We start from the raw sequence: 16,904 nt of genomic DNA, 5'->3' as shown, positions 1-16,904 counted from the left end.
TTGTCTGTATTCAAAGCACTCAGTGCTGTACATTTTAAAAGCCAAACCCTGTAGCCCTCCAGCCTCCAGTCTACCTTCGAGGATGAATGCATCACACTGTGCCTCATGTTACTAAAAATAAAGCCATATCCCCCAGTTTACAGGGTCACTGATGACTAAGCTTTGTAAACCCCTGTAGAACAACAATTTATCACTTCTTAAGCAACACGTAATCTTAGTGAAAAGAACTGGCAGAGGTACTGTGTCAACTCATCACCTGCACACCTGCACATTCAAACCACGTTTGGATTTCGCAGCTTCAGCGGCGATCGCCCACTGATTGTTTTCCTCATTTTGACTGACGAGGCTTTATCCCCGTCCATCATGTTCAGGGTTACTAATGAGGGTGCTCCATGTTTTGTATTATTCTTAGCGAGTATTACCTCAAACAAATAGCGACTCCCCCAGGTCCGAGGAAGCAGATATTGCTCCTTTCTGACGACCTAATGGGAGTGTAATGTGCTGTGACACCGCAGGCAGTGGCTGTCAAAACAGTGGGCCCTGTTCCTCGCCTGGCCAATTGTTCTGAAGGGTGCTGGACTGGATCAGCGCTTCACAGCAGCCAGCACCGAGTCTCACACAAAGCACACTGCCCAGAACATTCACAGTACACAGTGTGCAGCCCAGACCAGCTTGTAGACACACTAAACTAACCTGGTGCAGATTAGACTATAATTACACAATCTTTCAATCTTGATCAGGTTATTGTCATAATACATCAAAACAAGCAGGAGACAATATCAAATAGCATGATAAGAGAAAATCAAATCCAAGGCCTGTTTTACAGAAACTTCCTATCTTAAGTATTAAGCGAAGATAGGAAGAGTTTAAGATGCAGTTTTTCCCAGTTGGATATTACAGAAGTAAATCCTAACTAACTTTAAACTTTAAAGCTAAACAATTTTCTAACTGTTAAAAACAAGGGTACTTAATTTAAAGACAGAGGAGTTACAGGTGTTGGTAACATCTGTAGAGAAATTCAAAGGTGTTCCTTTTGAGAAATTTACAACAATGCCAACTTAAGACATAAAAGAGACTAATAGAGAAGATAGTGGACACAGTCTTTGCTGTAAACAGCATCCTTTGTTAAAAAGCAATAAAAGATCAGTCATATGGACCAATCAGGTCAGTTAAGACGACCATTAGCTACTGATATAGATCACTTCTGTGAGCAGAATTAAGCATTCATTGTTAAAAGCAATAAAAAGCAGTCATATAGATGAAACAAGTAAGTTAACACTACTGTTAGATGCTGCAAGCTAGTTAGTAATTAGCTACTATTACAGCAGGAAAAGTGAAAGTTAGGACAGCCTAGCAGTTGTCCTAATTGGGAGAGTTTATTCAAGATTTTGGAAAGTTAGGATGCTTGTATAATACACATTTTCTATCTTAAGTTAGGACAGGAACATTGACTTAGGAACCGTCCATCTGTAACGGCTTTTTTTTTTTTCCTAAATCAGGTCCGAACCCTAATTACCACAGTTACCAAACAACAAAGATAGGATCTGCAAGTTAGGAAGTTTTTGTAATACAGCCACAGGGCCCAGAGTCTGTTAGGCATGGATTTTAATGGGGCCAGAGTTAGTAGGAACTAAAAATGCTGCATTAACAGAAGCAGTGATGCTTCACCCAAAAAATAAACAAGTGATTATATTTGCTTGCTAAGTCAGTCTAACCGCAGAGATGTTTGAAAGGCGGATCCTCATTTAGCAGCCGCTCCGCTAAAACAAATCCCGAGTAGCTGACAGGATTATGCTTGAAGGGACTTTATGAATGTAAAAACACAGATGTACAGGCGGTTACTGTAAGAGTACACCGAGAAAGAGTCTGTGTGAGCAGCTCTTAATGGCTGACAGTATTCACGTTGCTGCTCTATGACTGTTTTATTTACGCTACAGAAATATCGAACTGAGCTGAATGTGCCTGACAAGCAGGGCAGCTACCAGTACACTCTGTGGTGCTCTCAAGCACTCAGGGAAGAGATAATGTCTAATCTGCTTCTACAGTATCTCACAGTGGCAGATCAGACCATCATCTAATATCACACCCACTGTCTGTGATACACAGTCGGTCATAGTTTCTCCGAACAGCAACAAAAACACAGCCTTGTGATCTTATTTTTCTTAAAGCATTCAAGCTGAAACACACATCTGTCTTACTGTTTCCAGATGTGCACCTACTGTCCAACATCATGGACTCAGAGCTCTGGGCAACACTTTATTTTATAGTACACTAATAAGATGTAACAAGCTGTACTTGGTATTAAATTACACAAAATCTGGAAACAATTTGTTCTTCATTAGACATTTATTAGACCCTTTATTAGAACCTTATTACCCTTAATTAGATGATAATTAGGGACACATTACATCAGAACTGTGCTGTAAACTAAAGTAAATGTAAATATCTGCTACTTGTGACACACCTTCTTTGCTTGGCCCCATATTATTTGCTGAGTAGCCAAGAACAATGGCAGCAAGAACAATATCTGTCCACAGTATTACAGTAAGTCTGTGCAGTCACCCATTGTTTTTAAATGAGGAAGTGGTAGATATATGATTTCTCTTTAATTTATAATACAATGCTGTTGTAATTTGTCACAAATTACGTGCTAATAAAGCCTAGTAAGAGTAGCAGTTGGCAACGATATGCTTTAGTTTCAAGTACCTCTATAAAGTCTAATAAGTGACTAAGAGTGGGACATGATAGACTTAAATTTACAGTACAGTTCTTTTAATGCATCAATTTATACTCTAATAAAGCCTAATAAGGCTCTAATAAAGGATCTAATACTGGCTAATAAACATATCTAATTTGATACAAACTAAGGTTTGGCGTGTCTAATTAGTGTACTGTTGGGTTTATAGTTTTTAATTAGGGTTTAGTTGTATTTGTTTAATGTCTAATAAAGAACATGGCTTTAGTTTATGTCTAATTTGATACAAAGTACAGCTTGTAATGTCTTACTAGTGTACTGTAAAATAAAGTGTGACCGAGCTCTGGCCATGCTCGCTGATCAACACGCTGTGTAACAGCACTGTGGCGCTGGCCGGCCTCCGTGTGACAAGCAGACAAGTTTGATCTCTCCATCCATGCCTGACATTTCAGACACAAGCAGATTGCCACCAGGAGCCTGGTAGTTGACATAAAAACACACACACACACACAAATACACACATCCATGTACACAGGTAAATTGAGGGAACAAAGAAGGACAAAACGAGGAGGATGAGAGCCCTACATCCATCCTCTGTGTCCTCCACTTGGTTTCCACACCCTGAAATCACAGAGCAGATGTCTCCTCTCCCCAACTGCTGCTCACCCTTCCAGATACTCCTCCCTTAATTTTCACCAGTACTATAATCATCATCAAAACTATCATCATCATTATTATTGTTATTACATTTTCAAAAAGTGCAGATAGAACTTCCCCGTGCCCTCGTTCAGAAGGCAGGGCAGTAAAGGAGGATGGGGAAACAATGGCAGTAAGAAGAGCAAGAAGAGCGCAAGATGAGAAAGAGAAAAGAGAAGAAGATTTCTGCCGAGTCTGGATTGTGTTGCTCCTGTGAACACACACACACAGACGCACAGCAACAGGCACACCGTACCGTGGAGGTCGACCCCCCACATCAGCACAAAACAAGAGCACAGGGCAGCACAAAGAATTCATAGCATCGATAAACAGACAGACTTTTTGCTTCTGTTTTCATCGTTAACATCGGATGAAGATTTTAAATTGGTTTCTTCAGTTGGTGATGCTGTGAAAAATGACATCATCGTATCACGGGGAGATTCATTTGGGGGTGTTTTTTTTTTTTTTTCTTCATCATCTTCTTTTTTCTCTCTCCATGTCAGGGCTTTTTTGTCTGGAAAAATCAGGAGCGATCCATTTCACCGAGTTTATCGTGTTCCCGCTTTCCCAGCATCGGAAAGTTCAGTTTTATATATTTATTTTTTTAATCTCTATTTTTGTTTGGAGCTACAGCACAGCACCCACAGCACACAGACGACAAGAGGGGGTGGAGGGCGGGTTGGGGGGGCTGAGGGGGGTGGAGGGGCGGGGAGAAGGTCCAGAAAGAAGTGGTTGTTGTTCGTGGTGGTGGTAATTCACTAATATTGTGCCGGGGAAGAGAAAGAGGGAACAATAAGGAAAATAAAGAAGAGCAGAGAGGAGGAGGAGGAGAAAAAAGAAGAGACAGCAGTATCAACAATTCCATCTCGAGTTCAGCCAGTCTCATCACACAACCAAGTATTGATTGCTTTCGACAACTTCAGCTGAACATTAAACCATTTTGGAGCAAAAAGAGGGAGGATATTATACACTTGAGATGGATGACAAGGATGAGGAGACAAATGAAGAGATGGCAGACAAGCTATGGATAACATACTGTATACTAGTCATGTGTATAAGGGGAATTCTGCCAATCTAGACGCCTAATATAGTAATATGTACATGTACATACAGTACATACTGTATAGTATTGTGTACCTGGAATAGTCATACAATAGGATTATATGAGTTAAGATCGTTACTTAAGATTCTCTGTGATCCCACGGGACTGGCACCTTAAATGGGTCAGGGGCTGCAGTGCAGTTCAGAACCAAGGGGTCGACAAAGAAACTGAACATCAGACCTCCACAGGCAAAGTGCATAAGGACAGACAGACGTACAGACAGTCAGAAACAGGGGGACCATTGGCAAAGTGGGCGGGGGGGCACAGAAAAAATTAAGACAATGAAGAGGAGGGAACAGAAGAAGAAGAAGAAGAGGAAGAGGAAGAGAGGAGTCGGAGAGGAATTTTGAAAGAAGAGAGAAAAAGAGTTTAAAGGTTTAAGAGAGCAGATGGCTAATTGTACCCGTGTTTCGCAGCCTGGCAGCAAGTCAGTCTTGTGCATAAGGACGGGAGTGGGAGGAGGGGAAGGAGGAGGAGTAGGAGTAGGAGGGGGGAGTAGGAGACGGGAAGGGGCCATGGAGGGAGCTGGGCGGTGCGATCAGGCCTTGAGAGCGTGCCACTGGGCGACGTTAGTACGCGGCCGAGCGAGCATGTCTTTCCAGTGCTTCACCTCCGCTGGTCCACTCTTCCACGATAGGTAGATCTGAGAGAGGAGAAAAAGAAGAAGTAGAGAAGGGATGATGATGGAGACTAAAATAATCTATAACCCTCTTCAGTCATGGAATATGTAACATTGCTAGAGCTTTAATCAATGAAGTCTATTTCTTGGCTGGTGTCTCAACTGGTTGCCAGGCAACTGCTCCCAGCCAAGAAATAGTCCGGCACATGACCTCCCGTTAAACAGTTTAGTTGTTTTCACACTTCAAGCTTTGCACGGTTCAACAAACTAGGCGTAAGGTGTTAATTAGTGAGTTTTAGAGGTACTGATAGACGGATTTCGTGACCTTTGGGCAGAGTCTTCACCAGATAGTGAATGAGTATACATGCATTTCCCAAAATATCGAACAAGGACACGGTTAGCACTATGATTTAATAACATATACTGTGTGAAAATAGTAAATAGTGGACAGAGCTTCCAGGATTGAAGAGTGAAGCCAATGCAGAAGTGCTTTAAACCTGCATTCTTTCTCATGACCAGCAGGAGGCGACTCGACAGTTTTAAAAAGAAGCCCTATTGTCCTATTACAATAAAACCCTACTTTTCTCTTTATTTATGACCTCAGTAAACTGTTTCCTAATTGATTTATGGTCTCAATCGCTAGTTTGAAGTCCTTTTCTTTACAGAATGATATTCATTTAAAAATTAAATTATGGTCCCATTTAGAGTAAAATAGACGAGAAAGCAGGGTATGGTTTCAGGCGGGGCTACTCTGTTATTGACAATTCATTCTCAATGAGTCCATCCAGTGCAACACACAGGGCCCTAATGAAACTCAGATCAAACTGTCAAACCAGACAGTGTTGGTCAAATATGAATCAAGATTCTGCTCCTGTATTACCTATTTCTTGCATAAAGTGTTTAGCTGTAATACAAGTAACTTTGTAGCCAGACAGGCCACTGTTTTTTCCAGCCGAATAGACAAACCAAAACCAAGTACTGGCCACCAGCTCCAAACTCTTTTCGGTACTGCAGATGCTCTGGTTGCAAAAAACAAAATTGTGACCCCCATAATGCCAAACTCAAGGCCTCAAAACAGTCATCCACAAACCAATGGGTGATGTCACGGTGGGTTCAAACTTGATTAAGAATACTATAGTTAGTTTTGCTTACTTTTTGCTTTACTGGCTCCTGAACAGATCACCAAGTCAGTGTCGCTCCAAGAATCACTGATTTGTTTGTCCACTGCTGGTGTACACTTACCTCTAATTTGGTTTTCCTGTCTTTTCTGTTGTTGCTGTGGTCACATTGGGGACAGCAATGTTTTTCAAAGACACATTTATATAACCAGGAACTGAAGGTGCTTATATGTTGTAAAACAAGAGCAACAACACAAAAAGCAGCGAGAAACACTACCTTGCCGATAACATCATTGCGGCTGAGCCTGTCCTTGTCCATGACGGTGATGATGATGGTGGTCTCCCTCAGCACATGAGCGGGCACGTCGAAGGGGAAGGACTCGTTGAAGACAGGGTTCAGACAGCGCTTCATCGTCACTGTCTTCTTCTTCTCTACACGTTTGTCCTTGTGCATCAGCCACACCTTCACATATGGATCTGCAAGGTGGACACAAGCAGAGCTCAGCAGTTTACATGAGCGTGAGGATGAAGATGCCCATGCAAGGTGATTTTTAGGGTCAGGTTTGCAATTACCCTCCTAATTGTTAAAGTCAGGGAAGGCAGCAGGGAAGCAGATACCTAGTTTGAGCTCAAGGTCAACTTATCCCCTGAGCTAGGAAACATACAAATGAGGAAGTATTTATGGAAATAGGGCCTGGGATTTGTACTACCAATTCTGGAGCATTATCATATTCTGTAATACTAACAGACGTGGCTCCTACTGCTGCAGGAAGCAGGAATTTTACAAAAGAGACCTGATACTTTAAAATCTCGCAGCAGACTGAGCTGACACAGATTTGGCTGCGAGGCTGAAGATCCTCATAGATATACAGAACAGGAAAGAGAGAAGGCTTGATGTAATGTCACCTTGCTGCCACAGCTATCTACGGCACGACCCGGCTCAGGAGCCAGACGGCCAGCGTCCTCTGTACGGACAGGTCAGTAAATGTTTGAACGTGGAGACGTAGCTGCATGTGAAGCCGCAGAGCTTCCAATGTCACGAGGAGGGCTTCAGACCGGCGAGCATGGGGTTAGACAGAGGAAAGACTAAACAAACACAGTGGATTCTCTACCTGAGGTGCCCCCGATATCCATGGCTTTGAGATTGCGCGCTTTGATGATGTTCACAGTGATGGTGTTGGCAGTGGGATTATAGCAGAGAGACACCAGCAGGTCTCCTCGTCTCCCCTGAGGAACACACACACACAAACACACCCAGTAGGAGTATGAATCACCCAGTCTAATATCATGTTTCATCAGGGAATATCAAACTCCAGATTACTCACTAGCTTGTTGTGTAATCTTACATCACTGCCTTGTCTGCTCTAACACAGATGGTCCAGTGACCAGACTGGCTTAGCCGAGCCTGTTGCTCACCCTAAAATTACGTCAATCAAGCTCACATGCTGAAAGAAGTCAACAAATGCCCTCACACTTGTTTTAATAAAACAGTAATTACAACATCTGAATGAAAACGCTGCATTTGTCATCATTCAGCCAGATGGCCTCCCTCTTCCCTCTCTTACACTGCCATCACTGCAGGGCTTGAGCTCCTTCCAGAAGGTCTTTATCTGGCCCAGTTCCACCTTGTTAAGGGGGATTGACACCTCTCCAATGGGGTCATTCCTGCTGAAGCGGTCATAGTCCAACACCTGAAGATATAGAGTGCGCTCTCGCACTTTCTCATAGGGGAAACCTAAAAAAAAAAAAAAAAAATAGAGACAGAAACACATAAGCTGAGGTGAGAGCTAAGTTACAACATATTCTTGACAGTACTGAAAGGGCAGAGCTAACAGGGAGGACTTTGGCAAAGGCCAAAGTGCATTTTCAAAAACTGCAGGACAAGCCAGCGCTCTCTCAAATGACTGAGAGGGATCATTATACTCCAGTCACAAAGACTGTCTCATTTATTTTTCAAGAGCATCGACTATTGTTCTAATTTTGGAGGGTCAGAGCCATTTGGACATTATTTTGGCTATTTTACCATTGCGCAGTCATCCGAGCACAATGTTCATAATGAAACTAATTCCGATCATATAGTGGTGAGACACTTCACTGCTCTCTGCACGGCTAATACTAAACATCTGCAGTCTGCAGTTCTCAAGAATGTTATTTTTTAAGAAAATGTCTGTAGGTTGTGGAGCTGGAGGTTTTGTCAATGCAAAAATATTGTTCTAATTTCACACCTTGTTTGAGAAATTTCACACAACTCCCACAATGCTTTTGTTGCACAGAGAAACAACTCTTTCTCACTGCCATGCACGCTTAATAAAACAATGATACAAACTTCAGTGAAATGGCGGAGAGTTAGATGAAAAGACTGATGTCTCATATATCTGTCTGTTAAATATGAGGCTGGTGAACTTAGCTTAAAGACCCACCACTCAAAAAAGTGTTTGTCTTCCTGCTCCTACAGTTGTATATTTCAGCTTCACTGTGCAGAATGATGTATGTGCAAAGTTTGACACTGGAAGACTGTTTTCACATTCATCCGCTGAAGGTGAACAGGTCCTCTGTGCTCACTGAAGATCAGATTTTAAGGGGTGGACCAGCGGGCATGATTTGTGACATCATAACTAGTTTGGAAGTCAATAGGGACAGAGTGCAACAGAGAGGAAAATGATTGGCGCCACAGTAAGCAACCAAGGGTTGGCTGAAACACTTGCAGAGGGACTGTAGTTAGCTATCCTATGTTTATTAGAGGGGAAGTTATATTGACAGACTCAGTATTGTCTATATATCTCAGTGTTTCTTCTCTTGACCTTGGTTTCCTTGGAGAAATGATTCCACTGTGATATTTACAGCTATCTGATCAGATCACCTGGTAAGTGTAATTATTTAACCCAACAAAGATCTAAACCGGGGCTATCATGGTTTCTTAGCCTCATCTTCAGCAGCTGATAAAATACTTAGTTCTGGGTTCTTTACCCTGTTAGTTGCTCATCCCACCACACTGCAGCTTTTGGACATTTTTCTCTTGTTTGCTGGCAGACGGAAATGACAAGGAGTCACCTTCATGCAATACAAATCAATTGAGAGCAATGAATTGTTTTTCCTTCCAGTGTGGACAGGACTTAATTGCGCTGTTTCTCTATCCTGGTCCAATTTGCAACTTATGTAAGTGTGATGTAGAAACATGAAGCTGCCAGTGTACACACAGTGACAATGGACTTTAGAGTAGTATAGCAGGCATCAGAAAAAAAAAATTGCATAGTCATAGAGTCTGGAATTTTTAATGAAGCAGAGGGAGTAGATGCCTTCTTTATTTTAATGCATATGTTGTTTTTTTAGACATATATCAGACACATTATGTTCCAAACAAACTATTTGTGTACTATATTGTATACATGTACTACCTATATAGGGGGGAAGGGGAATCTTATCTAACAGAAAGACTCACTCATCAAATAGGGCAAAATTGATTGAGAAAATACCCCTTTTTTTAAAAAAAAAAAAAAAAAAAAGTTTGAATAGTTTGGTCATTTCCCCTGAGAGTTTGCCGTAGTTCTGCTTTTGTACATACTGTTCTCACTGGTTCAAGGTGTTCAGGGCTCAGCTGGTAAAAGGGAATGTCATGTACTGCTTCAGAAATATTTGAATCAAATACCTTAAAAGACAGAAAGTGTGGCTTGTTTTTCTTTTGATTTATTGAGATGCAAGGTACTTTTATGATTTCTGTTTTAACTGTGGTTCACGTTGTTAAAACTGACATTGTTTAATCATAAATATTAAACAGAAAAGTAAAAGTAATATTTCAGAATATCAGTCTGGGTTTTTTTTATGTTACTGACGAAAACCACACCCATGCAGTCCTCATGAAGCAGATTATCAAGTTCAGTGTTCAGTGTTAAACTGTTAATCATATAAATATATTTTTAACTTTAATTTTGACTGCTGCTCGTACAGTCATTAACATTTAGTGTAACTGGAATATACATAGGATTTTAAACCAAGTTTTCAGAGGTTTTAGTGTGAAAAATCATCTTTTAAGGCAGCATGACAAAATGTAAGGAGAAAACATGCAGACCTTCTTCACAGCAGTCATTTTGACATGAAATAACAGGGTAAACACAGGGATCCATTCACGTCAGAGTCAGGGTGCTTCTGTTGTGTATGTTGGCTCATTTGAATGGCTCTGCTACATTAAATGACATGCAACATTACTCAGTATCACTGGTAACACCCGTGTTCACCTAAATATTTCATGTAACTATAGGTGCTGTGAAAAACGCCTTTTGCAACAGTTGTTTAATGAGCAGCTGAATGTAAATATCACCGACCCTCAAACAGGAAGGTTTCGTTCCAGTGGGGGTTGAGGTTCTTCCTCTTGACCTTGGTCTCCAGCTTGTGCTTCTTGTCAGGCAGCAGGTAGATTTTGACGAACGGGTCGGAAGTGCCGGAGAAGTCCTTGGCCGGGAGCTCCTGTCCCCTGAGCACTTTGACGGTGAGGGTCGTGTTCTGGAAGCTGTAGCCTATGCTGAACTGGATCCGGCCCAGCTTCTCGCTGATGGGCCCTTCTCCGTCATCATCCTCCGAACCTGGAGACAGCTGCGGGACAACAAACGCAAATAAATACATACACAAGCAGCAGCAGCGTCAGCCACTCAATGCTAAGTTCAGTTCAAGGGCACACACTTTCTTTGATACGAGCACGTGCACACAGACCGTGACAGAGAGAAGCTGTGAGGGGAGGAGACTTTAGAGCTGCATTTCCATCACGGCGTACTCAAACAGCTGCTCAAAGGCAGAGATTGGTCTGACATTAAGAAGACTGAGAGAGTTTTATTTCCTTTCTAATGTTCTTAAGAGGCAGGAGGTGCTCAGATTGAAGATAGAGGAGCTTAAGACCACCCATTCTCTCTCACAGCCACAGACTGCTTTATCACTGCTGTGCACTAAAAGGCCGCTATCTGATAGACAGAGAGAGGGATGGAGAGACAAGCAGAATGAGTAGGAGACAGAGAGACAGGGCAATGCATGAGGGACATGGAGAGATCTGAAGCTCAAGGTTGGCATTCTGCTCTTGTATTTACCATCACTTCTTCTATCCCAATGACTCCACCTGCACCGTTCAAAACAAGGGTGTCAAAATGGTTCTTCCAAAAGGACTGAGGTTCCACCCAGAACCATTTGCTTGTCCTTTTTTCTAGAAAAGTTTTTTCAGTTCCATTAAGAATCCTTTTCATTAAAAGATTTTAAAAAAAACCTTTTTGGAAGAAAGAATTCCTCAAGGTTTGTTGAAAGTCTGGATGTTAAAAGATCCTTACCCTCAAATATTAAAATTTTTCTGGAATCCCATTAATCTGTTCACTTCACATGCGTTCTGTGTTCTGTGTTGAACTCAATGTGGTTCTTCATAGAACTCCTAGGGTTCTCAGTAGAACCCCCTGGGTGGGCTCTAGATGAAACCCTTGGGATATAAAAGGGGTTTCAGTAGGGCCTGTGGGAGGGGGTTATAGATTAAACATTGGTATTGTAAAAGATTTCTCAGCGGAACCCCCTGGGTGGGTTCTAGATTAAATGTTTGGCCTATAAAAGGGTTCTCAGTAGAGCCGCTTGGGTGAGTTCTCTATGAATCCACTGGAATATAAAATGGTTCTTGATACGGCTATGGAAAGAGCCCCAGAGATGGTTCGGGGTGGAACCATTACACCATAGAAGGGTTCTCTGTAGAAACTTTCGCAGCTGAGTATAACCCTTTATGTTGAGTTCTCTGTAAAACCCTTTGAAAGAGTTCCAGTTGTTCTACCATAAAGGTTGTACCAGGAACCAAAAGGGTCTTCCTATGGGGAACCTTATATGGTCCTAGCACCTTTATTTGTAATAGTGCCTCTGTCTCTGCCTTTTATTGTTTTCTCTCTAACAGAAGTATGGATTGGGATAAGGCATTTGAAGACTTTGAGGAGATAAGACAACCGGCAGTTCATAAGACCACTTTGTGCAGGAGCCTCCACTGACACTTTAAAAGAGACTTGGCTGGTTGTCTGGTCTGAATGCAAACACTCCACCTGAAACTGTTGATTTCAGTGCTTCAGGCCAGAGCTTCAATTTCAAAGTGACAAAGCCTCACTCGCTCAGATTCTGTCAATATGGGTTTTAGAACTGACAGGCAGAGCAAGTGTGAAATATTCCAAGTCTAATTTATCAAACAGTGTGAGTCACCTTGGATGGCTTGTCTCGCTTGATTGCCACTGTGGGAACTGCCAGTGTGTGTGTGTGTTTTTTTCTATTATGGCTCCGTTATTACCGTGTGCAGCTCTAAAATCAACCTGTGCATGGAGGATGACTCGGCAACACTAATCCCACCTGGTGGCTATGAATTGCCTCATGTAGTATATTGCCAAAAGTATGTGGACATATATATCTTTTGCTATGGCAACCTTAATGTATTTTTTTGGCTTTACTGCTGAAATATGCATCATCTGTGACACTCATACACTCATAGGCACTAGAAAAGCAAGCACAAGGTATAGATAAAAGAGCAGTGGATACTGGGACAATCAACAATGTACACAGCTTCTTTCAACCACACAGTCAGATCAGCTGGACGCACCGCTGCAGACCTCTGCAGGAGGAGTGGAAGTGAGTGGGGATAAGAGTCATGATAACCAAGAATGAACTTTCCAGTCAGGAAAATGAAATGGACAAAATGCAACTCAGGCCATATTTTACATAAACCTGCTCTACAACATCCCGCATCCTGTAGCACTTGATGGGCAGATCACACTCTGAGCTGACAGCAAGACTCCAGCAGGAGGTTGACTCTGTGTTTACACTGATACCAACCATATTGTTGCTGCTGTTTGCAAATTGTTGCAAACTTAAAAACTACACTAGAGAATTATTTCCTGTGTGTAAAGGTGCTTATGTATATATGTATATATGTAAATAACTGTACATTGTTTTATTTTGTTTCATGAATGTGAATTCAATTAATTTTTTGTATCTTTGACATTTCTTTCCAAGACCACAGGCATTAATATGATTCCAGTTGCAGGTTTTGTAAAGCTGTTGGGGGGGATTTGCTTCCATTCAGCCACAAGAGCATTAATGATGTCAGCCACTGATTTTGGAATGAAGCCTGGCTCACAGTTGGCATTCTGATTCATCACCAAAGGTGTTGGATGGAGTTGAGGTCAGGACTCTGTGCAGGCTAGTGAAGTTCTTTCACACAAAACTGTAACTGTCACCTCAAGGTCAGTTGACTCATAATGAAGTGAACTACTCAGCCTGTGAAAACAGCTGCTTCTGTAGCTCTGGACAGAGCTAAAGTCTGAGAAAAGAGGCACTTTGAGATTACAACTTTAAATGCACAGCATGTAAGAGAGAAATAAGACAAACAATGACTGTCCAGCTTGCTGGTGGGTGTAATGTTCAGTTCAAGGTAATGATTGGCAGTCAGGAAAAAAACTGAGGCACTCTGATTTTGATCTTGAAAATCATTGTTTGTCCCTTACTACTGGCCGTATCCTTGAAAACCACCTGATTTTTCATTTTCATATCACAAACAATACTTTTTTGATCCAATGCAGCACTCCCTATCTGTTTTGTTGACGCACAGCAAGTAATTTATGCTGCTAGGGGTCTCTCATGTCAAAACAATAACAAAAGACGCAGCTTGATGACATTGAGAAGTAGCAGGGGATCATGGGAGTTGGTGTCTTCATTATTGGTTATACAACCAGCACTGCAATCACGTTACGTTTAGTCACGTTCAGCAACTTCCTTCCTCACCCTAATGTGTCCTGTGTTTCCCCAGAAGTTCTGGCAACAGGCGCCCAAAATAAATGTGCCGTTACCTGACTAAAATTATGTAATTTTCTGAATTTGAACTTGGTTGGTTTGGGTTAATGTAAGCAGACAACTCAACAAAATATATAACATCTGTCTAGTCATTTTTAGACATTTTAATTCTGAAAATGTTAAATATTCTATATTAAAAAGAGAAACCCTGCTTTATAAACTGTCGACATGGAATTTAACAGACAAAAACTGTTTACAGTGCATTTGGAATCCAATGTTTTTGGAACTTGATCCATACTAAAGACTAAAAAAATCTATAAATTGTAGCCTTTGAGCCACTGTAATCTGTTTCTTTTCAGTCTCCCAATGGTCCAAAACTTATAGAAGTGATTCCTTTCATGAATAAGTCTGGAGAAATTATATTTTTTTCATGCTGTCAACAAAAGCTAAAAACAACAACAAATTTATCCTACTAAAAATTCTCTGTGTAGCCAAAGCCTGATATATCTTATTCCTCTGTGCTCACTTCTTTGCCAAAAACTATTAAAACCCATAAACAAGTTCAGTATCACAGATGGATTGGTGTTCATTGTGGAGTACACAGCAATCATCCACAAACTCAAAAAAGTGGAGAAAATTTTGTTGGAAAATTGTGGTCCGTTTGTTGATCACAGCCCACGCTAAAATTAAACCATCCCAGTCCCAAAAGCAGTGCTAGAGACAGTGCAGGCACATGAATGCCAATTACTCCCAAATTTTTTGGACACGTCCCACAATTCAAACATTCTGGGCAAGAATATGTTTAGTTTTAAGGGATATGAAGTCCCTAATGATGATGATGATGATGGCGATGGTGTTTATTACTAGTAAAAACGCAATCACATCACATCACATCACATGGTCTTTTAAGCCTCAAGAAGCGTGTGGAAATATTTGTGATGGAAAGGATGAATTTATAGAGGAGCAACCTTCCTCAGAAAATGGAAGAAATGGGCTTTTTCCACTGCAGCAGAAGAGGATGCTACATTCCTGTGATTTTCTTTGGACAATAAGAGACATCTAACAATAGTGTCAGCTCTTTCACTTGAATGAATGGTCCTGGACACATAGGCTTGTTTTGAGTCAATCCCACATACATCAGTCTGGCTCCATAATCACCAACTATTCACAGCCAAAAAGTAGTCCCAAGCAAATTTGCTATTTACTACCGTTTCAGTAACATTTGCTTTATACACCTTTTTTAGGAGGAATCAGTGTGGCTTGGTGCCACAGATAACATGAGGAAGTCAGGAAGTATTGAGAGACGAGCCATCTTTTCTGGTCTTGCTCCAAGCGCAAGAGTTTCTAGGATGTCATTTTGCATTTGTAGAGTGGCATATATGCCAGACAGCTAATGCTGGATGGCCTGTTTGCGATTTTGGGTATATTTTCTCCTTAAATATGATCCAGTTTCACCCAAATCACTGAATAAAGTTATAAAGATGTGCTTTTGTACAGTGAGACCAGGCCCCAAGAAACACTGAAGTCTGCTCTGGTGAATGGATGTATTTTCCTTCCACGCTCCACTGCTTCAGTATTTCAGTAGATGGGAATTTAGTGCACGCCCCTCGGTGCAGAATGAGTCATCAACAGTTCTAATCATTTTCCAAAAAAGGCAAACTCTGGAAATTAAAATTACCAGAGAATATTTACAAAACAATCTTTTATGTCATTGTTGGGCCAGATACTGGTGTATAGGTGACACATCACACAATACTAATGATAAAAAACATTTAAACAGATTTTGAGCTGACATAGCCTTTAATTGGAACTAGGAGTAGACAAATGTGTCCACATACTTTTAGCAGTATAGTACAGATTGAGATTCATTAGCATACAGATACCAGTGGGATGGATGTGTGGTGGAATAGAGAGTCTTACCATCACCATGTCTCCAGTGAGAGAGTTGGCCAGGTCGGTGACGGAGGAGTGGCCGTCAGCATCAGGGGGTTGGCCCTTGGGGCTGTTAGCTGGCTTGTTGCCCCTGCAAGCAAAAACACAGGTTGACCCGCAGGGAAGGCGGCGAGGACACGTGCTGAGAAGCTAACTCGTCTCCAGAAAGAGAGAATGTCTGAGCACACGGGGAGTCCAACCTCCACCTGTTTGGCGCTTGAAAACCGCCTATCTGAGACAACCAATTGGGTCCAAGTTTGCTTTGGATAGATGTCGCTTCAGAGACGATTGTTGCTTTCTCTAGCTATCGTGAGCGAAGCCAAATAAAATCTGCCAAAGATTCCACAGATTAACGGTGGGCGCCAGAACTGAGGACATTTGATGTGGTGAGTTGTGTTTGATGAAACTTGGAATCTGAGATGACTATACATATGTCCAGTGTGGCAAACATCCATGTCTCTAACAAGAAAGTTACCTCCACCAAGTAAACAAACAGACATTTTCAGACAGAACACAAAACAGAAGCTCTAAATTTTAAATTAATAGAAACCAATTTATTATCTCCAGTCCCCATAGAGTTAAAGATCAACCCGTATTCCCTCTACAGACATTAACGAGAGACACACATGTATAATGACATGTATAGCAACATGACGTCACTATATTGACAGTAGACAGACATGTATAGCAACATGTAGACGACCAGACGTTTAACAGGACAGATGTTGAACAGCTTTTAAGTGTTTGTGTGTTTAAATCTCTCAGTTATTAAGAATCAACAACACAAAAAATATTAGGAAAAACATAAAAGAGAGAGCAGAGATCTCCCATGGCAGAGCTGGTACTTAGGTACAAATGTTAATAGATGTTAATCTTAGTTCCTTCACATGAGGATTGTTGGAAACATAACGTTAAAGTGGGACAAACATTCTGGGAGAGAAACCTCTATGTTCATACATC

General features: G+C 41.4%; 1 protein-coding gene across 2 annotated transcripts in view; it reads right to left on the bottom strand.

Moving 5' to 3' along the window:
• Positions 1-2,857: 2,857 nt before the first annotated feature.
• syt7a (synaptotagmin VIIa) overlaps positions 2,858-16,904 on the bottom strand; it is a 113,006-nt gene continuing 98,959 nt past the window's right edge. For both annotated transcript variants that reach the window (XM_084734725.1, XM_084734724.1), the window contains 6 exons: positions 15,933-16,035; positions 10,550-10,817; positions 7,796-7,965; positions 7,343-7,457; positions 6,508-6,707; positions 2,858-5,136 (listed from right to left, as the gene is read on the bottom strand). In XM_084734725.1, the coding sequence (XP_084590851.1) occupies positions 5,032-5,136; positions 6,508-6,707; positions 7,343-7,457; positions 7,796-7,965; positions 10,550-10,817; positions 15,933-16,035 (961 nt within the window). In that variant the 3' untranslated portion in view covers positions 2,858-5,031. The remainder of the gene's footprint in view (positions 5,137-6,507; positions 6,708-7,342; positions 7,458-7,795; positions 7,966-10,549; positions 10,818-15,932; positions 16,036-16,904) is intronic.

This window comes from Lutjanus erythropterus, chromosome 13 (assembly GCF_056507025.1).
Source record: "Lutjanus erythropterus isolate fLutEry1 chromosome 13, fLutEry1.hap2, whole genome shotgun sequence".
Lineage (NCBI taxonomy): Eukaryota > Metazoa > Chordata > Actinopteri > Lutjaniformes > Lutjanidae > Lutjanus > Lutjanus erythropterus.
This window is presented reverse-complemented; position numbering and strand designations above follow the sequence as displayed.